At 41.9% G+C, this 27,361-nt stretch overlaps 1 protein-coding gene across 1 annotated transcript in view; it reads left to right on the forward strand.

Moving 5' to 3' along the window:
* LOC148372974 (thrombospondin type-1 domain-containing protein 7A-like) overlaps positions 1-27,361 on the forward strand; it is a 339,221-nt gene that overhangs the window by 211,521 nt on the left and 100,339 nt on the right. The window contains exons 10-12 of the mRNA XM_088327730.1: positions 6,234-6,349; positions 12,045-12,180; positions 22,143-22,246. Of these exons, the coding sequence (XP_088183856.1) occupies positions 6,234-6,349; positions 12,045-12,180; positions 22,143-22,246 (356 nt within the window). The remainder of the gene's footprint in view (positions 1-6,233; positions 6,350-12,044; positions 12,181-22,142; positions 22,247-27,361) is intronic.

The following is a 27,361-nucleotide window of genomic DNA, read 5'->3' on the forward strand; positions in this document are numbered from 1 at the left end:
GAGAGAGGGGGAAAAGAAACGGAGAGGAAGAAAGAAATACAAAGAGGTATAGAAAGACCGAAGGAGAGAAAGGGAAAAGAAAGCACAAAGGGTATGAAGAGAGAAAGAGACAAAGAGCATCAGAGAGAGAGAGAGAGAGAGAGAGAGAGAGAGAGAGAGAGAGAGAGAGAGAGAGAGAGAGAGAGAGAGAGAGAGAGAGAGAGAGAGAGAGAGAGAGAGAGAGAGAGAGAGAGAGAGAGAGAGAGAGAGAGAGAGAGAGAGAGAGAGAGAGAGAGAGAGAGAGAGAGAGAGAGAGAGAGAGATGTGGATATAGATATATATAGAGAGAGAGGCACCTGACTTTGGCAACATCAAGTTGACATATTTCAACCTGCAGCTTGTTTTTCTCTTTTCTCTGAGTGTTGTCTCGCGGGCCGGATTCAATCCCTTAGCGGGCTTGATCCGGCCCGCAGGCCGCCTGTTCGACACCCGTGCGCTATTAATCGACTAGCCGTGCTGTACGCTAAAAAGGGCAAAATAACGTCGCCTGTTAAACAAATGTAAAACTGAAAAAAGCCTGTTTTCAAACGACAATGTCTCGCCTGGATGTTAAAAACGAATCGAATGGAAAAAAAAAATGACGGAGAGAGAAAAAAAAGAAGAAAAAACATGAAAAACAAACAAAGAGGTTGACAGGCTTCCCTCTCCCGAGTGGTATCTTCCCTTCGCAGCCTCGCTTGGGTAAATAAAAATCAAATAGGCGCTTTCTAGAAAGCCTAATTAGCTGCTGCCACTTGCCATTGATGATAATGACTGTAATTAAGCGCCATTGATAGTTTAAGGCAATTTAATCAGCAGGCAGATGCTAATAAATAATACTGCTTTTTCTCGGAACGACTGCGCGTTCACCGGCAAGGATTTAAAACGTTAAATATGTCATTTACTGATCCGAAAATATGCCTCTGCTCTGTTTTTTTATTACCTCTCGGCTTAGAGTATCTTATTAAAACACACTTTTTTGTCATAAAGATTCCTTATTACTATTTTGCTCGAGGCTTTATTGTAGGGGTGGGTAACCCTTTTGAGTGGAGGGCCACATTGGGTTTCAAATTTTGCTAGATATAGACTTAAGTCCGGGGCAGCACGGCGGCGCAGTGGTTAGCGTGTGCGCGGCACAGTTCTAAGGTCTTGGGAACCTCCTGTGTGGGTTCAAATCCAGCTACCGGACTTCCTGTGCGGAGTTTGCATGTTCTCACCGTGTTTGCGTGGGTTTCCTCCGGGCACTCCGGTTTCCTCCCACATTCCAAAGACATGCATTTCAGGTGGATTGGCCGGTCCAAATTGTCCCTAGGTGTGAATGCGCGAGCGAGTTGTCTGTCCCTGTGTGCCCTGCGATTGGCTGGCAACCAGTTCAGGGTGTCCCCTGCCTACTGCCCGATGATTGCTGGGATGGGCTCCAGCACCCCCGCGACCCTACTGAGGATAAGCGGTGCAGCTAATGAGATTAGATAATAATGAAGGCGTTGCAAGGAAGGAAAAAATGATGAATTCTGTTGTTGTGGTTCAAGAGAATTCTCCGTCCGGGCACCGGTGCTGTGGAATTCTCTTCCCCCTTAGATCCGATCTACAACCTCAGTGGAAATGTTTAAATCTAAGCTTAAAACACACTTCTACTTTATAGCATATGAATAACCTATACTTTTCGTGGACAATATCTGTGTATTATTTGTGATTGCAATCAGTGTTCCCTCTAAGCTGCTCGCTCATTCTCAGTGCACAAGAAAATCTAGCCAGCGCACAAAAATCAGGGCTCAAAATGACTCATTAAGAAGCGACTTAAGTCAAAGTTACAGTGCATGGAGGTCAAAATTCACGGGTTCCCCGGACGTTGTGTCCTAAATGCGGTATTTTGAAGTCGAGTCAGAGTAGAACGAAGTTGAGTAAAGTTAGTAGAGTTTGTCGAGAACCGGCTTCTTCGGCTCGGCTCACTGAAAGGAACCGGCTCTTTCGGGTCCTAAACGGGTCTTCGGGTTGGTTTTGCTTCATTAATCCCAACATGACCAAATTTTATGTAAAACTATGCACAAAATGACTTAAAAGAAGGGGGGAATAGAACAAAAAAGAAAAAAATACCAAAGTGAAAAGCTGAGAAAAAAAGTAACAAAAAGAAGAGAAGAAGGAAAAATTTAGAAAAAAGCCAAAAAAAGAAAAGAAAGAAATGTAGAAAAAAAGCAAATAGAGAACAAAAAAAAAGTAACTGCTAGGAAAAAATAAACACAATTAGATTTTTTTTTAAAGGAATTTAAATAAAAGTAGAAAAAAAAAACCTAGAAAAAAGAAGAAAAAGTTTGTGTTGCGTTCAAATAATTTCCAATGATATCAAGTGAATCTTGTTGCCAACATTGTACTCACACTAAAAAATGTGATTAAGTAAAGTTCTGTATCTTGCAACCGACTAAATAAGCCCCCAAAAATGTTAATATTAGGCGACAAAATATATCAGGAAATAAAAAGAAATGGATATCTTGTGAAAGAATTGTAAGAACAAACGACGTATGTAGGCCGTACGACCTTTGCAATAGTACATGAGTCAATTCATTCAAAAGAGAAAAATAATTTTGCATTGCCGGAAACTCAGCAAAATGTAGCTTGATGTCAAGTTTTGAACATGTTTGATCATTAATTATCTTGCCACACTTAGGATTGCTGTTGCTCACTGTTGTTTCAAGCGTTGTTCACCGACTTTGTGTGAACGCTCAGACCCGTGGAAAATTACAGGGAACATTGATTGCAACATCCTTTGCTGTCTAGTAATTCTGAAAGGGGGATGCCACATGTGCGGTCCCTCCCCAAGGTTTCTTCATTTTCCTCATGTTGAGGTTTTTGAGTTCTTCCTTGCCCTCATGTTGGTTCCAGATCAGGGGATGGTGTAGTAATAGTCTGAAAAAATAGTCTGTGTAATGACCTGTGAAGCCCTTTGAGACTCTTTGTGATTAAGGGCCATACAAGTAAAAATGACTTGACTTGACCTCGGCAATACAAAGATAATGGAGGCCTATGCAAATTTTTTGTCACAAGCCACAAACGGAAACAGGACCCAGTAGAGTTCGTTTACTCAGTTTTATTGATAAAGAGAGAGTGCAGTGCTTGCGTCCACGATCCGATGATCGACGGATATGAGTAGCAGGTGGCACTTCCGTGTCGAGCGAGGATAATCGTAGGCAGCAGGGATACTGGTCACTCGCCGGGACGGGAGAGCAAGGGCGGTATCGAGTTCAGAAAGAGGTCGGCAACAGGTATCAGGCAGGAAACAGGGCAAAACAGGTCGATGGTCGGGATGAAAGAGCAGGGCAGAAACGGGTCCAGAAACAGGTCGGCAACGGGTATCAGGCAGGAGAAAACGGGGCAGGAAAATTTTGGAAGGTATGAGCTTGCCTAGCTGGGAGCATAGGTTCGTAAACGGTCTGACAGCTTCCTCTTGGAAGCCGGGGGTTTAAAAAGAGTCTCTGAACCAATTAGCGAACAAGGCTGTTGGCGCCAATTGGGCAGTCACAGGTGCCCTGAGTCAGCAATCATGATATTTTTTCGTATGTTCAGTGTCTGAAACCCATGAGAAAAGTTAGCGGACACCAGGGCAGACAACTTTCCCAACTTGAAACATAATAAGACGACTCATCGCAAAAACAAACCCATTGTTGCAAAGTATTAAGTATTGATAATCAGAATATATAACAGAACAGCACTTTAAAATTAAGTTTATTATAAATCTACTTATAACATTCATAGCATGTATATGACATGGCTGTTTTCCATCTGCCATCAGTATGAACCTGTATTTACTCATCTTCGTTCATGCAATGTTTGCGTTGCGTCGTCTGCTACAAGCCACGTGAACTCCTCTTCCCACGATGCTTTTAATGTAGGTTTACGTTTTGTAGCGTCGTTAATTTTGTTAGCTTCTTTTGAATCTTTCTTCTGGGGCTGAGGTTTTGGCTTGATTCCTGGTAAGGATATGATAGAGTGTGCAGTTTCCTCATGCGTGAGAAGATAAGCAGGACATTGTGGTGCAGCCTTTAAACATATTTATTCCTCAGCAGCCAGCCGCTGCTGGCTTCCTGATTGGTTCCCCGTCCTATCTAAACTCTGTCCTTTCACTCGCCTGTTGTGAGTCTGTCAGCGAACCTCTGTTTCTACAAGGCAAGCATTTTGACTTTGACTCCTGTCGTTCCAGCTTTTTCACCTGTTGTTCACCCGTCTGTTCCTGATTTCCCCGTTGTCTCCAGCTACGACCCGTTTTTTGACCCTGACCACGTTTTGATCTACCGTCCCGGCTAACAACTCGTTTTTTGACCCCGACCACATTTTGATCCCCTGTCCCGGCTATCGACCTGTTTTTCCGTCTACTACACTACAATCTCCCACTCGGGAAGATCCACTTCCGTATTCGGAACACGTTCCGATTCTGTGAGCGGCTTGCTTCCCGCGTCCAGCGAGCACCGGATCGCGGGTGCTGCCTTTCTCAATAAACTTGTGGTAAACGTTACGCATCTGGGTCCTAATTCCATTCTGGTCGTGCAATGAGAGCACCAGAGTAGCCCGCGAGCTGGTTCTGAAAATAGAGCACCATTGAAAGGTCATAGGGAATTTGATTTGAAATTAGTATGATAAAATACAGAGGATCAGTGTTTTTAAAACATGTTTTCGTATGTTAACCCTGCTTCTAATGATTACAATCTGGTAAAGAGATCATAGTAACATTGTAACACCATAATAATAAAATATTAACAAGTTTCTCTTAAAAATGCACTGTAAGTGACCCCAAGAAAAAAATATTTACAACGGACAGACAAATAGAGACCGCGCCGGCGTGCTTGCCATGTTAAATGTTTTTGGCAGCGGACAGCACAATGCCAAATCATTTAAGCTTTACTTTAAGACATTATACGGTAATCATCATGCTTGAGTTTTTTCAACCAAATGTGCCAAAAGACAAAAATTTGATATGGACGAAGGTGACATGTTCCCACTACTATGGAGAAATTATTGTTTTGTCACCCACATATTGGCGCTGTTGTTAGTCTTGGGTTGTCGCGAGAGGATTTCTTCTTCCGAGGGTGGTGGGCGACAGAAAATAATTGAGAAGCACTGCTTTAGAAGTCCAAATTTGTCGCAAAATAAAGCATCTTCCTTGGCCTATTGGTGCATTTTCTGGAAATTAAAACTGTGCTTACATACGTGTACAACTCAGACGTGTCAGGACCAGAACGGAAACAGGACCCACTCGCATAACGTTACTTACAGTTTTGTTGGGAATAAAGGAAAGGATTGCACACACGATCCGGAGATCACTGGTCGCGGGGAGCAGGTTGACGGAAAAAAAAAACGGTCAGTAGCTGGGATATAAAAGCAAAAACGTGATTGGGATCCGAAACAAGTCGAAAGCCAGGAGAGGAGAGTCGACGTGGTCAAGATAAAAAACGGGTCGTTATTCGGGACGGGAGAGCAGACGTGGTCGGCAGTAGCTCAGGAGGTAGAGCGATCGTTTTAGGATTAAGGGATCCCAGTTCGAATCCCGGCTTGTCCGTGTTACATGCTGAAGTGTCCTTGGGTAAGACACTGAAACCCCAATACCCCCAATAAGCAGGTTAGCGCCTTACATGGCTGCACAGATCACGGCCGCTATTGGGAAATGTGAAGCACACTGACTTGAAAAGCGCTATATAAATGCAGATCATTTCATCATTTCATTTCATGTCAAGATCAAACAGATCGTAGCAGGAGACAAACAGAAGGAAAAACACGGGAAAGGCGAAAAAGGGCTTGCCCCGTGTAGAAACTGATATTAGCAGACGAACCGACAAAAGGGGACTGACAGGACAGAGTTTAAATACTGACAGGGAGCCAATCCGTCAAAAAGCTGCAGCTGGCTTCACATGGGCGGGGCCAATTGGGCGCCATTGCAACCGTAACACACAGGGGCGGGGCCAATTGGGCGCCATGGCAACCATGACAAGACTGCAACGTTATCAACACACAGGCAGACCTAGGCAGAAAAGGGGACTGTTTCGCCAATAAGAATGCAGAACACATGCAAAATGAAAATCTGCAAAGTAGCAAAACCGTGTTAATTTAAACTGTGATACTAGGGAGGGATTACTGTGTTATCATTTTTAACATTTTTGTATGATAGGCCATGTGGCTCACCCAAGCAAGGGAGAATTCCTTATTTGTGACGTTTTTTTGCATGCACGCAGGTGTCCGGACGCTCCTCGACCAAGCACAGTGCGTTCGTGCCAGCTTCCCTGCAAGAAGGATTGCATCATGACCCCTTTCAGCGAGTGGACGTCCTGCCCAGATGCTTGTGACGCAGGTTAGCAGAGCAAAACAAAAAAAATTGCTTCGGTGCTTCGTTTAGCTTACTCATGATGACTCACTCCAATGGCTGGATATACGCAGCAATCAAAAAGTTGGTGTGTTTTGTTTTTGTTTTTTGTTCCTGTTTTAATTTTTAATAACCCTTGATGCTCGTGAAAATGTGTACGTGAGGGGTCATCAAACCACAGGCAGGGTTGGGTAGGGTTACTTTAACTGGATTACTTTCAATGACTTTTGGATTACTCCAATACCAAATATTCTAATAAAAGACAAAATAAACTAAATATAAATAAAATGACTGTGACTGTTCTATTGCCGATGGCCTCGTCAGCCTTTGGGAAATCTTGCTCAACCCGTTCAACCTTTGCTGAGGAAATCAGCCGTTTTCTGTTAAGAGCTTGACCTGATTACGTCTCCTCAGTTGTGTAAGTTTGTTTCCTGTCTTTCATTGTGTATTCCACTGGAACAGGCATGTCCAAAGTCCGGCCCGGAGGCCAGTTATGGCATGTGATCATATCTTCACTCACCCGAGGTCTTAAAAATTAATCATATGCGGCCCGCCAGAAATGTTGACCGTCATATAAGATACATTTGTACAAAAACGAAACCAAAAATCACCATTTCACCAGATGATGGCTTGCTTCAGTCTCCAGTATCCGGTATCGACCCTGTCTGTCTCTTCCTGTCTGGTATCTTACTCCAGTCTCCAGTATCCGGTATACATCCCGTCTGTCTCGTCATGTCCGGTATCTTGCTCCAGTCTCCGGTATCCGGTATCGATCCCGTCTGTCCCTTCCTCTCCGGTATTTTGCTCGTGTATCGAGTATAAGGTATCGATTTTGTCTGTTCCGTCCTGTCCGGTATCTGCTCGTGTATCCTGTTTCTGGTATCTATCCCGTCTGTCCTGTCTGGTTTCGATCTCGTCTGCCTCTGGCTTCCTGTTTTACCGCGCTTGACTTCTCTGTCTCACTTCTTCCGCCCAGCAATCGCCGAATCACCAGTGTTTGTGTTCACCCGTATGGCTGCCCCAATCCCGACAAAACAAAGCTTGTGTGAAAACGTTATGCATCTGGGTCCTCCGTCTGTTTGGGTTCTGACAGAAAATGCAATATCCACTAAATAAATAATTCAGAATAAATATCCATTAAATCCTAAACCAATAAATAATAACCCATTATGTTAGTGTTTTGGAGGACGATGGACCAGTGAAGGGGTGGCAGGAACTGAAACGGGGGGCTCAAAACAAGGACGTTATTTATTACCAAAAAACATACAAGGTGACGAATAAACATGGTTTCTCAAAACAGACAGATCTACCGGTAACTCAGCTTTACTTTACTTCCCATCAGCCCGCGTTTGCTCCGCCCCTTCTTTTTGATTCATCCGTAGAACACATAACAGAATAAATCTCTAAAATAAATACATTACAAAAAGATACAGTTGCAAATACATATCATACATGGTTACACATATTTACGAAGAAAGACGGTACACCGAGAGAGTTTTCAAGGCTTTAATAATAATAATATAACTTTCATCCCAAACCGTGCCTTTGAAAGGTACCAACACGCTAGTAGGATCACGCTCGCAATGCATCAAATGTGCCTGTCAAAATAAAAGCATCCCGTAATTGTGAAATTCACGGTAGATCGTCCTCAACTTCCTCATCATAACTATCGTCATCAAGGGCGTCTTCCTCATTGTCGGAACGTACCTTTATTTAACAGACAATGTATGCATAATCTTAGAGGTTGCAGTCTTTCTTGGCGCACATATTCTATTCTATATTCTACTGGTCTTAATCTTACCTTTTAAACTCCAGCGCCGCTGGTGGCCATTAGAAAAATGACATAAATTGGCCGCTTCACTGAATAAGCCGCAGGGCTAAACATTTGGGAAAAAAGTAGCGGCTTATAGTGCGGAATTTACGGTAGTTATTAAAAGTGCAGACATGGTTTTAGCTGCTAGGATGAAAATCTGTTTGCCCAAAATGCTAATCGCTAATTCATATAGTGGCCATGTTTTTTACGCCAGCCGCTAAAGCAACACTAATCTGAGCCATCAATGCTATCTGCTAAAGCGATGCTAGTCAATAAAAAGATTGCACTGAATAGAAGCTATCATCTGCCGTAAATCTCAGAACTAAATACAATTTGCTCTCCTGTCAACCTTTTTGACATTGCAAACAATGTTCCCTCTAACCTGCGCTCGTGCGCAATTGCGCACTGCTCGCACATTCTCAGCGCACAAGAAAATCTAGCCAGCGCACAAAAATCAGGGCTCAAAATTACTAATTAAGAAGCGACTTAAGTCAAAGTTACAGTGCATGAAGGTAAAAATACACGGGTTCCCCCGACGTTGTGTCCTAAATGCGGTATTTTGAAGTCCAGTCAAAGTAGAACGAAGTTGAGTAAAGTAAGTAGAGTATGTCGAGAACCGGCTTCTTTGGCTCGGCTCACTCAAAGGAACCGGCTCTTTCGGGTCTTAAACGGCTCTTCGGGGTTGTTTTTGCTTCTTTAATCCCAACATGACCAAATATTAAGTCAAATTATGCACAAAATGACTTAAAGGAAGGGGGGAATAGAACAAAAAAGAAAAAAAAATACCAAAATGAAAAAGTAGTGAAAAGCTGAGAAAAAAATAAACAAAAGGAAGAGAAAAAAAGAAGGAAACATTTAGAAAAAAGCCAGAAAAAAAGAAACGAAAGAAATGTCGGAAAAAAGTAAATAGGGAACAAAAAGAAAAAAGTAACAGCTAGAAAAAATAAGCAATGATATATATTTTCAAAGGAATTTTAAAAAAAGTAGAAAAAAACACAAAAAAAGAAGAAAAAGTTTGTGTTGCATTCAAATCATTTCCAATTATACCAAGTCAATCTTGTTGCCAACATTGTACTTCCACTAAAAATGTGATTAAGTACAGTTCTGTATCTTACAACTGTATCCCCCAAAAATGTTAATAATATGCGACAAAATTTATCAGGAAATAAAAAGAAATGGATATCTTGTGAAAGAATTGTAAGAACAAACGACGTTTGTAGGCCGTACAACCTTGGCAATCGTACATGAGTCAATTCGTTCAAAAGAGAAAAATTATTTTGCATTGTCGGAAACTCAGCAAAATGTCAAATTTTGGACCTATTTGATCATTAATTATCTTGCCACACTCGGGATTATGGTTGCGCACTGTCGTTTCAAGCGTTGCTCACCGACTTTGTGTGAACGCTCAGACCCGTGGAAAATTACAAGGAACATTGATTGCAATCATGTTCCAGTCCTTCACAATCTAATATCACGATTGTGACTACACAGTTTATATTATATGTTGACATCACCAATAAGATCAGGCAGCGTCTGGCTAATTAGCTAGCCACAACAGCATACCTGCGCTTTCCCACACATAATTAGTTCTGCAGATTGACGATCTCTGGATGTTGTTTTTTTGCCCCCGACCTCGTGTCAACAAATGTGTCATTGAAGTTTTTTCCAAGAGAAACGTACTCGAGGTCATGCAAACACTCGTTATCTGCTATGCCGGCGACCCGGCGTCATCAATAACTTTGCATTTTAATTGGACGCATTTTGGTCGCTAAGCGTTTTCTCACCTGACGATTCATAAGGCAGACCTGATCGAATACGAAAGGCGGAGGAAGAAAAAGGTAATATAAAATGAATCACTGATGGAAATGTATTATTAGCTTATGCTAATTGAATGCCAAAGTTAAGGGAATAGAATGAACAAGCAAAATGGCCCAGAATTGTCAGGCCGATGGATGATTGTATTCGGCTGCTTGTAGTGGTCGGTGGTCAGGAGCTTCACTTCCCATTTTGGCCGCCAGAGTGCGTTAGAAACCCCACATAGCAGACCACACAAAATCAGATGTTTATAAATGTTGTTGGTATTGATTGGATGCCTTGACACGAAACCTAGCTAAAGACAATCGAGGAGGTCGAAAGTACTATTGTGTACATTTTCGAGAAAATCGGTTCAGCCGTTTCTGAGCGTATAAGTCACATACAAACAAACACACACACGCAAATGGGAATTTATAAAGTAGTTTGGATTTAGTGGCATGTTTGCAAAAAAGGGTACGATTTCAAGTATGTCTCAAAGACATTTTTTCTTTAAACTTGTCTTTTAAAGTGGAAAATATGTTTTCAATTCATTGGGCACTCAAAGATAGGTACATCAAACCAAATTAAGCAAGTACAAAACTGGTTATAGGTGAACAGTAAAAGGAGAGAACACACCAATGAATCTTGAGGAGCACAGGAGAGGCTTGTACAAAACCCGAAAGATGTACACAATCCAGCCTGTTCCAAAGGTCCCCCCTGGGCCCTTTATCTTTACCAGGTTACGTAAAGTAAATTAACCCCGAAAATGTGTGAATATCACAGAGCAGCGTCATGATTGTCAATCAGTGATGAAAAATAGAACAACTCTGGCATTTTGAACATACTTTATTGACGATCAAAATAGAAAAACCCTGAAAATATATGCCTTCTTATTTGCAGGAGTTCAACAATCAAAATAGAACAACCCTGGCGTATACACATTCTTCTTTGCAATTGTTCAATAATAAAACTAAAACAACCCTGGCATTGTAAGGATTGTTCTTTGTTGTCATGATTACCGATATGCTTTTTCTGTGCCCGCTCCTTTGGCACCAACTGTCTCGGACTCTGATTGGCTCTCTGTCCCTATTTAAACCCACTCGTATCTGTCCCCCGTTGTCAGTTCGTCTGCAAACCTCAGTTTACACTAGGCAAGCCTTTTTTTTCATCCCCGACTCCAACCTTTTTGCTTCTGTCTGTCCCCCGTCTTCGACCCGTTTTTGATCCTGACCACGTCTACTCTCCCGTCCCGGCTTTTGACCTTTTTTGTCCCCGACCACTCTACTTCACTGGCTTACGACTCACTTCCGACCCCGACCACGATTTTGCTCTCTTGTCCCGGCTACTTACCCGTTTTCCGTTCCCGACACCGCCATCGCTCGCCACGGAAGTTCCACTTCCGCATTCAGAGCGACCTGCTTCCGGGCCAGGGTTGGGTAGGGTTACTTTAACTTGATCACTTTCAATTACTTTTGGATTACTCCAATACCAAATATGCTAATACAAGACAAAAAAAACTAAATATGAATACAGTTATGACTCACAACACTTGGTAAGCTTTCTCTCCTGGCTTTGATCTCCGGCAAAACTAACATGAAATGCGACAGAAACAAAATGAAAATAAATCCAAACAGCTTGCCAACATCATTTTTGCCATTCCATGTGTTCCGTTACTCCCCAAGCCTGCACAAAATTTTGTAATTTTATTCATATTTAGTTTCTTTTGTCTTATTTTGTATTGGAGTAATCCAAAAGTAATTGAAAGTAATCAAGTTCAAGTAACCCTACCCAACCCTGTGCTTCCCACGCCCAGCGATCACCGGATCGCGGGGGTAACCCATTCCTTTATTCCAAAAAAAACTGAGAGAAACGTAACGCAAGTGGGTCCTGTCTCCGTTCTGGTTCTGACACTTTGCAAGTGGTAAATAATAAGAACCCCTGCATGCATAGGAACATGAGTAACAAAAAATTAAACCTATGTATCTTATCACTGTTTTTTCCTAGTAAATCTCAATCAAGTCTTTTGATATTTTGGATAGTACTAATTGCCATCCTCATTGTTTTGGACTTTTCCAGCCGGAACTGCCGTGAAGGCCAAACAATACAGAAAACGTTTGGTAATCCAAGCACCTTCCAACGGGGGTCAGGATTGTCCGGAGGAGGTGGAGGAAGAGAGAGAATGTCAGCCGCCACAATCCTGTCCAGGAGTCAGGTAAACCGAACTGCTTGGACTATTGTTATGATATCTTGATGGCCTTGGGTAGGGTTTCAAACAAAATATTTTGCTGTAAAATTAGGAGGTACAACTGGTTAGGTTTTAAGACCAGGGTAAGGGTTTTGCTTAAACCATACTTTGAGTTGGATTGGCTTGGGTTATGTTTGCAAAAGGGGGTTTACCGGATACTGGAGGCCAGTTATGGCCTGTGATCATATCTTCACTCACCCGAGGTCTCTGTCTTAAAATGAATCACATGCGGCCCGCCAGAAATGTTGACCGTCGTATAAGATACATTTGTACAAAAACGAAACCAAAAATCACCATTTCACCAGATGATGGCAGTAGCTCTTTGGCCCATGGCCTTCCATGAGAGTTTTAACCCACCCCATTTCCGACATGGCGACTGTAAATAAAAAAAGGAAAGTTGACTGTGAGGGCCGCCGCTTCCAGGACAAGTGGAAATTGGAGTACTCTTTCACCCGAAATGTGAAACAACTGCTTCTTCCTGATTTGCCAAAAGACCGTGGCTGTTTTCAAAAAATATAATATAAAGAGGTCACTGCCAGACGATACATGCTGTCTACAAAAAAGCTAACTGGAAACGAACGCTGTGAAACGGTGAAGCAACGGGACGCTGTTTTAACGGCACAGCTGCGCTTTTTCACGAGTCAAATGAAAATGCTCTAAAGGCGAGCTATGAGCTCGAAGCACCGATCGGCAAACACATTAAACCTTTCACGATGGTGGAATTTATTAAAAATTGTCAAAAGAATGTTGGACTGAAAATTGTTCCCTCGCACATTTCCAGCTGACAAATCTGACACGCCTTCTGAAAATTATGGACACTCCTGCACTAAAATAATAAAAGGTGATAGACCAAACAGGCGACTTCTGACAAAAAAAAAAAAACACAACTACAATTAAATAATTATAACCAGGGTTGGGTAGGGTTACTTTAACTAGATTACTTTCAATTACTTTTGGATTACTCCAATACCAAATATGCTACTCTAATACCAAATATACTAATAAAAGATAAAAGACAAAAGAAACTAAATATGAATAAAATGATGACTCACAACACGTGGTAAGCTTTCTCTCCTGGCTTTGATCTCTTTGATCTCCAGCAAAACGAACATAAAATGCGACAGAAACAAAATGAAAATAAATCCAAACAGCTTGCCAACATCATTTTTTCCGTTCCATGTATTCCGTTACTCCCCAAGCCTGCACTAAATTTAGTCATTTTATTCATATTTAGTTACTTTTGTCTTGTATTAGCATATTTGGTATTGGAGTAATCCAAAAGTAATTGAAAGTAATCCAGTTAAAGTAACCCTACCCAACCCTGGCCAGTAAAGAGGAGCAAAAACGTAAACGGGTTCAGAAAACAGGTCGGCAACGGGAATCAGACGGAAAACAGGGCAGGATAGACAGGAGTCAAAAGAGCTTGCCTTGCATGTAGCTAACGTTCGCAGACGATCTGACGAATGTTGACAGGAAGGCGGAGGTTTAAAAAGAGTACAACAGCCAATCAGGGTCTGCGGCTGTTGCCGCCAACGGAGCAGACTCAGGGGCCCCGCATCAGTAATCATCAGGGTTGGGTAGGGTTATTTTAACTGGATTACTTTCAATTACTTTTGGAAAACTCCAATACCAAATATGCTAATAAAAGACAAAAGAAACTAAACATATTTGGTATTGGAGTAATCCAAAAGTAATTGAAAGTAATCCAGTTAAAGTAACCCTACCCAACCCTGGTTATGACAAAGATTCTTCTTGAGAGTTTAAGGCAAAGGTTAGGGTTTTGAGACAGGTTTGGGTTTGCTAGAGCAAAAAAGTCACATGTTGGGTTCATGCAAGTAGGGTTAGGGTTTAAACTAAGACAAAATTGTACACCATGTTTAAGGTTGCAACAATATGTGTTTGTAAGTTTTAAATTCAGGCTTCAAATTGGGTTCTAGGAGTAAAATCGGGGCTTAAAATCTGGAATCCAAATCATGTTTATTTTTGTACGGTTTTAGAAATTTAGGGACGTTGCAAATTAAGGTTTCAAGTCAACATGAATGTTTCACATTTCAAATTCGAATCAGGTTTAGTTTTTTGGGTGCCGTTTCAAATAAGGATTTTAAGCCAAGGCTTGAAATGAAATGAAAATAAAATGATCTGCTTTTATATAGCGCTTTTCAAATCAATGACTTCCCAAAGCGCTTTACAATGTGCTCCACATTTCCCAATAGCGGCCTTGCAGCCATGTAAGGCGCTAACCTGCTTATTGGGGGTATTAGGGGTTCAGTGTCTTACCCAAGGACACTTCGACATGTAACACGGACGTGCCGGGATTCGAACTAGGATCCCTTGATCCCAAGACGAGAGCTCTACCTCCTGAGCTACTGCCGCTTAAGTTTCAGGTTGACATTTCAGCATAGTCTCAGAGTCTGGGGGATTGGGATTACGGTTTCGAGCCACAGATATAGTTTTGAAGGAACGGATGATTTCAAGCTTTGGTGATTGTTTCAAAGTCAAGGTTTCAAGTTTGGGTTTGGTGTTGAATTGGTGGTGTGATCCCGGGCTAACGATCCCAATAATGTTTTGAGACAGGGGTATGGATTTAATTCATGGAATACAAAACCAAAGTCCGAAAGTTAGGTCAAATAAATTGGGGCTCCAAGACTGTGTTGCAGATTTAAGTTTGTTCAAACTGTCAAATGAGGTTTTAAGCAAATGTTGAGGTTTTCAATCTGTGTTTCAAGCAAGTAATATCAGCCCTCCTCGTTTTCCCCTTTCCATTTTTATTTGAATTCTTAATAAGAGTCAAATATGTTTATCTATAAATAGAAGCTCTGTTTGACACCTCATATGGGTGCGTTGTCTAGTGTGATAAAAAGTGATGCGTGCGAAGGGACGTTTTGTCGAGACAACTCATTAAGTTACAGCCATGCGGCGAGCGCCTTTGATGAGGCCCGCCGCCTTGTTTATTTTTTTGTGCGCTCACTCCAAGACGGCGCTAATAACAGAGATTGATTGTCTTCGACGACCTGAAGCTCACACGAAATCAAGTCATGTTCAATGAGCTATAGTTGTAAGCAGTGTTCCCTCTAAGCTGCACGCTTGCGCAATTGCTCGCGCACAGTCTTGTTGGAGAAAATGCAGGTTCGAGAATCGATGAAGTCTTCTCATACGTGGTTCAACAAATGCACGGATGCCGGCAACGTGAGAGGGAGGTTCTTTATTGCATCGTCCCAAAGAACTCAGAGAACTTTAGACATAACAACGCTTTTATAGCTTCAATTGAGTACAACCCAAGAGGCGGCCCGGTCCTTACGTATCATCTTCGGAATTGTTTTTCTCGCAAGGAAGGTGTTGTAGTATCCTTATTAGGAAATGTTTTCGCCTCAGTTTGCTGAGAGAGTCCTGGCAGGTCCCATGCTCTTTTAAGGAAACTTAATTGTCTGCCAAGAACTTTCCCGAAATGATGTCAACATGACTTTTCTCCACCACAGTCTCGGCGCACAAGAAAATCTAGCCAGCGCACAAAAATCAGGGCTCAAAATTACTTATTAAGAAGCGACTTAAGTCAAAATTACAGTGCATGAAGGTAAAAATACACGGGTTCCCCTGACGTTGTGTCCTAAATGCGGTATTTTGAAGTCGAGTCGAAGTAGAACGAAGTTGAGTAAAGTTAGTAGAGTTTGTCGAGAACCGGCTTCTTCGGCTCGGCTCACTAAAAGGAACCGGCTCTTTCGGGTCCTAAACGGCTCTTCAGGTTGTTTTTGCTTCTTTAATCCCAACATGACCAAATATTAAGTAAAATTATGCACAAAATGACAAAGGAAGGGGGAATAGAACAAAAAAGAAAAAAATATAAAAAAGGAAAAAGTAGTGAAAAGCTGAGAAAAAAAGAAACAAAGGGAAGAGAAAAAAAGAAGGAAAAATTTAGAAAAAAGCCAGAAAAAAAGAAAAGAAAGAAATGTAGGAAAAAAGTAAATAGAGAACAAAAAGAAAAAAATAACACAATTAGATTTTTTTTAAAGGAATTCAAAAAAATAGAAAAAAACACAGAAAAAAGAATAAAAAGTGTGTCTCATCTCATCTCATTAGCTGTACCGCTTATCCTCATTAGGTGTAGCCCATCCCAGCCATCTCCGGGCAGTGGGCAGGGGACACCCTGAATTGGTTGCCAACCAATCGCAGGGCACACGGGGACAGACAACTCACTCGCTCATTCACACCTAGGAACAATTTGGACCGACCAATTCACCTGAAATGCATGTTTTTGCAATGTGGGAGGAAACCGGAGTGCCCGGAGGAAACCCACACAAGCACGGGGAGAACATACAAACTCCGCACAGGAATTCTGGAGCTGGATTTGAACCCACGCAGGAGGTTCCCTAGACATGAACTGTGCCGCACAAGCGCTAACCACTGCGCCGCTGTGTGTTGCATTCAAATACCTTTCAATGATATCAAGTGAATCATGTTGCCAACATTGTACTTCCACTAAAAATGTGATTAAGTACAGTTCTGTATCTTACAACCGACTAAATAATATATATAATACTATTGGCCATCTTCTCCCCGCATAATGGCGTGCCGACTCCTCCCATGGGTTTGCCAAAGAACCCCCCCCTGGGCTTCACCATCTCGTCGAAGAGCGTCTCAATGTCCGGAATACTGAAAACAACACCGAGCGTTCCTACGTCATCAGGGCCTTTCTGCGTCTGGATGTGCTGATTATCTTATTAGCCTTACGTCCCGTTCTCGCCGTTCCTGTAAACAAAATTTTCCACCAGGGTGCCCTGACATCGCACCAGAGCCCAGCCAGTGAATATATTTTGCATTAAATGTTATTTGTATTCGATCGTATAAAATCCTTTATAGTCAAATGTATAAAAACCTTCAGTATACAGAATAGAAACCGCCTGTTGAACACTAAAAAGTCTAATAAGCCAGACTCTAAGAGCTCTCACAACCCTGTGTGAGCAACAAACCACCAAATCAGCCCGCAGCATCCTTCAGGACCCAACACACATACTGTTCCCGGAGTATGTTTGGCTGAGGTCAAGACGCAGACTTCGTTGCCTCAGCAGCAGGACTCCAAGGAGGAAAACTGGCTTCGTCCCCAGGGCTGTTCAGCACCTCAACTTGCAGCCCCCTAGTGTTCAGTCGTGTTCTGCCCCTGCATCATTCACGACAGTGCACTAACTCATTTATATTAGTACTTTTTATACATTTTATTCACTTCTAAACATTTTATTCAGTCGTATTCATAATGTGGACTTCAGCACTTTGCAGTTGAACATTGGGTTATTGTATGTATGCAAGTGGGTGTTGTATGCTCCTCTGTGTGGGACGAATGAAGTGTTTTGATTGATTGATTGATTGATTGATTGACTGAATACAGTAAGTTGGCGTTTTTCTATCCAACTTTCGTTACAATAATGTCAGATGACAGAACCCACTTTAAACCAGTGCTTCTCGGTTATTTCCTGTCATGGCCTCCCTTGGCAAGGTTGGGAGTTACGGACTCAGGGAGACCAGGGACAGTTGTAACACTGGGACAGTTGTAACAGGCAATGTTTGACCAATTGGATGATAGTTTTATTGATGCCACTGATATAGGACACCACCATTTCCGTTTTGACCGGACACAAGATGGTTAAGACTCTGAATGACATTGTCTCAAATTTACTGTCACAAACCAAATTTTCGGGTGAGATTTCAAACGTTTTCTTTTGCCCCGTTTATTTTTGTTTCATGTCAAATATGCTAAAGAAGGACACATTTCTGGCACATGGCTGTGTTTTTTTTCATCATGCTGGCTAACAACCACATGGAGAAAATGTCATCTTATTGCTGTCTAATAGGTAGGGTACGGTTGTAACACATTCAATTACCGTATTTTCCGCACTATAAGGCGCACCTAAAAGCCTTTATTTTTTTCAAAAGCTGACCATGCGCCTTATAATACAGTGCGCCTTATATATGGATCAATATTAAGTCGCAAAGTCTTGCAACTAAGGCAAATAGCTGCCGACTAGATTTTCGCCCGAACGCCAAGTAGTACGCGGTGTATGCTGGGATTTATTTACCGGCGTTTCATTGGCTAACCAATGTGTCAATCATCATTTGAATCGATCACTATTGGTTAAAGTTATTCGGAGGTCAAGGGGCGGATCCTTTTTATCATTTACAGGCTGGCATTGGCTTGAACGGCAAACAAAGCCTGCAATTGGCCGAAAAAGATGTGTCAATCATCAGTTGAATCGATCACTATTGGCTAAAGTTATTCGGAGGTCAAGGGGCGGATCCTTTTTATCATTTACAGGCTGGCATTGGCTTAAACGGCGAAACAAAGTCGCAATTGGCCGTAAAAGATGAATGTGTATAGCATGTGGCTGACTGCATAGAGAAAGCATTTTTTTCTATTCTGTATTTGTAAATATTGTATTCTCCTGGATTTACTACCCTCACGGATATAAGAGGACATTGGCTGCACATTATTATGAACACAACAACTTCGGTGAGCTACTCCGGATTTTATATTGTCCCTGTATCTTGTTTCAGACTGAACTCGATGTTTCTGTGATAAGCGGTGCAGATAACGGATGGAATGGAGTGTCTATTTTTAAATTCAACTCAATTCCAAGTCTTTATTGTCATATGCACAGTAAAGTTGCGAGCGAAAAAGAAAATAGATATTAAGGAATGGTTGGCATTTCTTGAATCCTAAGACTTTAACCTTCCGAATGATGGAACGATGCATTTGAGTGACATCCTCCGGACACCGCATCCGCACGTGTTCTCGACACATATTTGCGTCTTTGCAAGCTTTGGGAATGTTAAGGGGGTAATAAGTTGGACTGAACCATCTGACTGTTTTGTCGACGTTCCCATTGTAGCGCCTTATAATCCGGTGCGTCTTATGTATGTCAAAAATAGGACCAAAAACGATTTTTTCGGGGTGCGCCCTATAACCCGGTGCGCCTTATAGTGCGGAAAATACAGTACTCTGACAACCTTACCTGTAAGTATGGTGAAAGTCATAAGTGCCCTCAGTTTCCTTTTCTTTCCGTGTTATGTCCTTAAAATTAATTGCTGGGCTGTTTTTCTAGCATACCTGGGGATAGGTTCTAGAAAACTAGTAGGGGGGTCAAAGCAGTTGATCAATCACGCCAACCCTTATAAACAGGGAGACCGACCAAGTCAAGTCAAGTCAAATCCCTTTTATTTGGGACGGCCCTAATCACAAAAATGTCTCAAAGGACTGCACAGGATTACAAATACACCATTACCTGATCTTAAACCAACCAACCAGCCAGCCCTTCCAATTAGCAGACCAACCTGGCCCAGCTATCTCTATCTCACACGCTGAAACTCAAGTTTTCACCACCAAAAAAAACTGTCAAAAGCAAGAGAAAGAAGAACCAAAGTGAAATTCTCACATTCACCCCTGTGAAGACTGCACCTGAGGAAGAGGAGATGGATAAGAAAAAGAAGAGACAGCCCCGTGCAAAAAGAAGACTTCACAAGTCTTTCTCAGATCAAAAGAAACAAATGAGAAAACGAAGAAGGGGAAAAAAGAAGCCCCACTCTCACAAAATCAGATGATGAAGACAACTTATGTATGGAGAAAGGCAAGGGCAAAGAAAAGTGACTGTTTTGATTGCAAGCAATTTGCCCAAGATGGCTGCGCCCCAGGCACTGGCTTATACATTTGCCACAACTGCTTGTCAGACTCTGATTAGCAAAGCTGACTATACAAAAGGATGGATTTGTTCTATTTCTGTCATGATTACTCATTACACTCACCTGTGCCTGCTCGTTTGGCGCCGGTTGCTGCTGGTTACCTGATTCGTTCCCCGTCCTATTTAAGCTCAGTCCTTTCACTCGCCTGTTGTCAGTCCGTCAGCGAACCCCTGTTTTCACAAGGCAAGCATCTTTGACTCTCACACCCGTCGGTCCCGTTTTGTCACCTGTTTTCCACTCGTCCGTTCCTGATTTCTCCGTCTGTCACCTGCTACGACCCGTTTTTGACCCCGACTACTTTCTGATCTCCCGTCCCGGATGGCGACCTGTTTTTCCATCTAACTACGCTACGAACTCCCGATCCTGTAGATCCACTTCCTTATTCGGAACTCGCTCCGATCCCGTGAGCGGCTTGCTTCCCGCGTCTAGCGTGCACCGGATTATTTCAATAAAGTTGTGAGTAACGTTACGCATCTGGGTCCTCCTTCTGTTCTAGTTGAGACAGTTTTATGCATTTGTTGTATATCTCTAATAAATAACCAGTTCTTGGACTTTCTGAAGTTTATCTGTCATCATAAATCAACCTGTGACAACTGTCCACTAGTGCTGGGTACGGTAGTAACTTTGTGTATCTCTCTGTTTAAAGGACTGTTTAAGCCTTTCGGTGCTATTTAGCACTCTACCATTGATATCTACAAATTAAGGTACTATGTATAAAGGATGAGAGGACTAGTACAAAAGATCAGGGAATGAGGATGAGAGAAGCAAAATGTGTTACAACTGTACCCGGTCTCCCCTAAATGTAACGACCTTACGTAATCAGGATACAGTAAAAATGTAATTGTTACAGAAAAAAGACGTAATCAAGTTATAGGTACATTTAGTTAAAATAAGCATTGCTTTGGATGATTAAATCTATTCCAAAATATATTTTGCATATATATATATATTGTGCCGATAGACGAATTGTGTCAAATTTCAATCACTGAGGGAGATTTAGTTTACACACACGCGTGCGGGAGCCATATCTGTTGTGCAGATTGTCCATTACTGCCACCTTATCCACCACTGCATGTTTGTCGGAGTGTGTTCCAGGTAAAAGCACTTTTCTTTTTGTCTGTATTGTAATCACCCTAAAGTAGCACTCATTTTGTTGAATTGGTGTGAGCCTGCAGTTCCGTGAGTCTGCTAACATGTGCACCAGGCAGCGAAGTTGTTTATTTTCTGCCGCTATAAGTTTGATAGGAAGACACATAAAAAATGGTAAAATATTTAACAAATAGAACTTAAAATCCCAGCATACACCGCGGACTACTTCGCCTTCGGGGGGAAATCTAGTCGGCGGCGGCTTGCCTTAGTGGCAAGACTTTGCGACTTAATATTGATCCATATATAAGGCGCACTGTATTATAAGGCGCATGGTCAGCTTTTGAAAAAAATAAAGGCTTTTAGGTGCGCCTTATAGTGCGTAAAATACGGTATATGTACCTGCATGAGGAAATACTGGACTGTCTCAGAAAATTAGCCCATTTTCCCGGACACGTCTGTGAACTGTGGCTTTTGATACCTGGACTCCAGCTTCAGCCCACTGTCTTTGAAGCTCCCCAAATTCTGGAAGCGGCTCTTCTTCACAATTTTGTTAAGGCTGCGGTCATCTCTCTTGGTTGTGCAGCGTTTCTGGCCACATTTTTCCCTTCCAACAGACTTTTTGTGGATATGCTTTGAAACTACACTCTGTGAACAGCCTGCTCTTTGAGAAATTTCTTTTTGTGTCTTACCCTCCTGATGGAGGGTATCAATGATGGTCCTCTGGACAGCAGTCAGATCAGCAGTCTTCCCCATACTTGTGATTTAGTTTACTGAACCAAGCTGAGTGTTTTTAAGGCTCAGGAAACCTCGCAAGGTGTTTCGAGTTAATTAGATGATTCAGGTGATTAGTTGAATAGCCTACTTGTATACTTTTTCATGATATTCTAATATTTTGAGATAGGATTTTTGAGTTTTTTTCAGCTGTAAGCCAAAATCAGCAATATTCAAATAATAAAAGGCTTGAAATAGTTCAGTTGATGTGTAATGAATCCAGAATGTATGACATATTTGTTTTTTTAATTGCATTACAGAAAATAAAGAACTTTATCACAATATTCTAATTTTCTGAGACAGTCCAGTATATCTATGTATGTATTATTTTGGTTCTTCCTTCCTAGGTGGAAATCCCACAAGTGGAGAAAGTGCCAATTAGTTCCTTGGTACCTCAGGCAGGACCGACCCGGCGCTCAGGAGAACTGCGGGCCAGGACTTCAAACACGAGGTACTTACATACAGCGCATACTGTACATGCATATTTTAGAGAACACACTATAGGGATTTCATAAACACAGTCTCCCTGAAAAAGAGGATTTCACATATAATTGTCAGTCTGTGCCTGTGTTCCTGAAAAATACACGCCCTTCTCTGAAATGTTGCATTCGGGGCCCCTCTGGAGGCTCGCTCCACAGTCAGAATGATGAGGTCCTCGCCGTTTCCTGCACTCCGGACCCCCGTCGTGCATTTTTAATCAAAGGTGTCGTTCTGACGTTCGGGGGCGGCGCGGAATAGGGGGGTTAAGCGTCATCCTGATTCTTTGCAGGCTCGGGTTGCGCCGTGAAAATGCAATTTGAAGAGTCACGCCCATTGATCAATTTCATTATGTTCTTGCCCCTATAGAGGAGCGCTTGTATTATATTCCACACTCTTCACTTTGCAGATTTCATTAGTGTGACGGAAAAAGGAAGCTCCGGAGTACTTGGGTTCATGAAAGGATAAATGTAGCGCTGAAGACCTGCCAAAGAGTTTTGCAATGTGCTTCACACTTACCCATTCACACACACACTCACACACACACACCGATACCAGACATCAGCAAGGTAAATACCCTTCTGCCCTGAAGATTTTGTCAACCGCCAACCAGATTTATGCTAACCAACTAAGCATTTATTTTGTGTGTTTGGTAATCTCCTCACAGAGGTTTTTGTTATCTGCTAGCCAAAATGTGGCTAATGTTTGCATGCTAACACCAGTGTCTAAAACTCATGAGAAAAAGTCAGCGGACACCAGGGCAGACAACTCTGAAAATTTGCCTGCCCAGCCATAAAGTTGCCTGCCCCGTTTTTCACAACTTGAATCGCAAATAAAACCCGTTGTTGCAAAGTATTAAGGATTGATAATCAGAATATATAACAGAACAACACTTTAAAATTAAGTTTATCATAAATCTACTTATAACATGCATTGCAAGTATATGAGATCGCTGTTTTCCCTCTGCCATCAGAATGTACCTGTATTTACTCATCTTCATTCATGCAATCTTTACGTTGCGTCGTCCGCTACAAGCCACGTGAACTCTTCTTTCCACGATGCTTTTAATGTTCTTTTACATTTTGTAGCGTCATCAATTTGTTTTAGCTTCTTTTAAATTTTTCTTCTGGAGCTGAGGTTTTGGCTTGATTCCTAACCACTTTGGCATTTTTCTTGTGTTTTCTGTGCGTCTACTTTGGAAAATGATATGCAAATTGTTGGATCTGTGTCGATCTCATGTGGGAGAGCTATTTTCAAGTTGGCTGATCACTAAAAAATACACCAAGCATTTTGCCTTATTTTTACACTAGCTAGTTGGAGAGGGGGAGGGGCCAGAAGAGGAGGAAAACTCACATCCATATCAGTCCCAACTCTGAAGCCCCAAAAGCTAACCAGACTAACACTCATCTGTCAACAAGCTGCAGCTGGTGCCACACGGGCGTGGCCAATTGGGCACCATGGCAACCGTGACAGAAATTAGGATCTTGTAATATGCAGTTCAGTCATTTATCATTTTGTATTCTACCTTATTTAACAGGTCAGTGAGAAATTAGTATTTTTTTTTTCGAGTTGTCATTTTCGATTTCCAGTTTCATTTCGGTGCGCCACTCGTAAAAATTACAAAATCAAGAATACGTTTTAAAATGACAATGAGGCATATTGCACAGGAGGGTTCCATATATGGGTAAATTGACTTTGGAGCTTAGAAAACGTTTCTCAGGAGGATTTGAAGACCTTTTGGATGCTTAGAACAAAACGTTTCTCATGTTTTGTTTGTTGTTGTTTATGAAAAATACAGCCATTCAAAACCTTTGAAAGGAAAACGTATATTTTTGGGCATGAAAATCACTGGATGAAGTTTGATGATTGCCACTGATGCAAACAAAAACACTTTCCAGACTCAAAAAATATGAGGCTCATTGATGAATATTAATGAGTATAAAAAAAATAGTACTACAGCAAAATAAATCTTTTTCCATGGCAGCTCGTTGAAAGTTTTTTTTTTTCATTTCACTGAAAAGAATTCTTCCTTTTTTAAATTTAGAATCACTTTTAAGAGAATAGCATCATTAGTTAAATAATAGTTGGATTATTTAAGAACTTTTTAGTAATACTCAATTTAAGTACTCCTTATTTAATAATGATTTAAATATTTTTAAATGTGTGTTCCACTGACAGAAAGTTAAAATAAATGATAATAAATTGTCTTTTTTTTTAACAATGTTTGGAATAATAACTGCAATAATTAAATTATTATTCGATTAAGTAAGAATGATTTTCTACTACATAAAGACACAAAAGTATTATACTGTCAGGAACCATAAATCAGGACCCAAATGTGTGAAGTTCTCACACAAGCATTTTATTTTACGGGAAATTGGGAGTCATGCACGTTAGGCAGCAGTCTGGCGTGAAATGATAGGAAGCCTGAGGCCGACGAGATCGATACCAAATGCCTGCGTAGATATCGGACGGATGGGGTCGATACCGGACAGGATGGGACAGACAGGATTGATAATGAAACAGGATATCGAAAATAAACAGGACAAATAAAAAAAACAATGAGACTTTTTTTTTAAATAATTTAAAAAAAAAGTAGAAAAAAAAGTAGAAAAAAACGCAGAAAAAAGAAGAAAGAGTTTGTGTTGCATTCAAATAATTTAAAAATTTTATCAAGTGAATCTTGTTGCCAACATTGAACTTCCACTAAAAAATGTGATTAAGTACAGTTCTGTATCTTGCAACCGACTCAATAAGCCCCCCAAAATGTTAATATTATGCAACAAAATCTCATCTCATCTCATTAGCTGCACCGCTTATCCTCAGTAGGGTTGCGGGGGTGCTGGAGCCCATCCCAGCCATCTCCGGGCAGTGGGCAGGGGACACCCTGAACTGGTTGCCAGCCAATCGCAAGGACCACAGGGACAGACAACTCACTCGCGCATTCACACCTAGGGACAATTTGGACCGGCCGATTCACCTGAAATGCATGTTTTTGGAATGTGGGAGGAAACCGGAGTGCCCGGAGGAAACCCACGCAAGCACGGGGAGAACATACAAACTCCGCACAGGAAGTCTGGAGCTGGATTTGAACCCACGCAGGAGGTTCCCATGACATGAACTGTGCCGCACATGCACTAACCACTGCGCCGCCGTGCTGCCGCTGAAAGTTATTAGCGCAAAAAGAAAGTTTCCTGTTATAATGCTAGTCGATTTGGGGAGATTCCCATGTACAGAAAAAAAACGCTCATTCCCAAGACCCAGCAAACATGGTGTTAAATTTAAAACCGTCCTCTTACTTGTTGTTGCGGAGAGATTTGGTCTCATGTTCCGGCTGGTCGCAATGTGTAACCCACGTGCTGAACTCCAGGCCTCATTGCAGACCCGCATGCGAAGCAATAGGAAAGAGAACAAGTTCTCGATCAGACTATTGCCTTCACGTAAATGCAGTCACTGTGATTTCCTCTGAAAGTTTTCCAAGTGGAGCGTTTCATTGAGTTTCATCAAGCCAACCATCACTTCGGAGGTTGACCGAGGCCGTTCCCGCTTAGTTCCTGCAGCCGACGCCTGTTACCTTGAAACGGACGAGAGAAGAAACTCTCCGGAGGCCGGCAGATAAAAGCCGACCTCCAAAAAGACGCACGGGGGGGCCAACGGGCCTAAAGATTGATCTGTCGAGCGAATATCCTCGCAACACGGGTCATGGTCTTTATTGAACGCACCTCGACACCGCAGGGCTTTTTGTACAGCCGGCGTTCTATTTTCATTATCTTTTAAGTTGCCCTCTGCGGCCGCGGAGAGGCGGAGGACGTTGGAGAGTTCTCTCGGGTCCGCCAACGTCCACTCTAGAGCGAACCCCGAGGCTGTCGCGGCGTCCGATTGGCTGGCTGACTTTCTAGTACTCTCTCCTCCCAAGTCCTCCTCCATCTGGCCTCGCTGCCCTCCCCGCCGGTGTGTGGGCGGAGAACATGCATCCATGTTTTTTTTTTTTCATTGTTTTTTTTTTTTCATTGTTTTTTTTTTCCATTGTTTTTTTTTTCTTTTTTAAATCCCCTTTGTCAGAACAACTCAGGTCATACGCATTGAATGTTTACGAAACTCTCGTCTCTGTAAGGCATAGAAAAAAATGAGGTACTGTTTTGTGTCTTAAGCACAGTTATACAAAATCTCGCCTCTTAAAGAACAATTTGCTCATTTTATAGAATAGAATAGAATAGAATAGAATACACCTTTAATGTCATTGTTACAAAATGGGTTAACATATTGTGACAACGAAATTGGGCATGACACTCCAGTTTCACACCTTCACAGTGAGGTAAAGAAACCAAGAAGATAAGGTTCTAAAACAAGGAGGATAAGGTTATAGTTGTAATTTACACAATATTTAAACAAAGAAATGACGGCATGTAGGATGTTACATACAGTTGGTATCGTAAGGGTTTGTGCAATATGCATTTGGTGCAAAAATAGATGGATGGATAGATAGATACTTTATTCATCCCCGTAGGGAAATTCACACTTCCAGCAGTCTACCCCGTTGTTTATTAACAGATTAACATGATGCCCTAGGGGTGCTTGTAGCGGAGTGGATGACGTCACGCTAGTCCAAAAGTTCGACATCCCTGCAGCAGATGGAAATCTTTTTCTTTGTGTCCAGGGATACACCACCTCGTGTTAGCGAGTCCGTCTCCTCTCCGATTCCAGTAGGCTTTCGTGTCTCTGTATAGCGACGCTGAAGCCGGATAGAGTAGAGTAAAGGCCCACATTAAACCACACCACCTACATTGGATATTACCGAATCTTACTGCAATATGTATTCTGTGAAGCACTATTTAGTTACTCTATATAACACGCTACAGTGGGCATTTGCACGTCACACTGGGTATTTGTATATTGTATTCTTTTGGCTTTATTATTGTACTGTTCTCAGCTCAGGGATGCTGCTGGAAATGTGAATTTCCCTTTGGGGATGAATAAAGTATCTATCTATCTATCTATCTATCTATCTATCTATCTATCTATCTAGCTAAAATAGCTCCGGGTAGCTACACGTTAGCGTCCCGGGTGCTAAACATGAGCCACGTTTCCG

The sequence above is a fragment of the Urocampus carinirostris genome, chromosome 2 (assembly GCF_059441175.1).
Source record: "Urocampus carinirostris isolate Australia breed hairy pipefish chromosome 2, RoL_Ucar_1.0, whole genome shotgun sequence".
In the NCBI taxonomy this organism is placed as follows: domain Eukaryota; kingdom Metazoa; phylum Chordata; class Actinopteri; order Syngnathiformes; family Syngnathidae; genus Urocampus; species Urocampus carinirostris.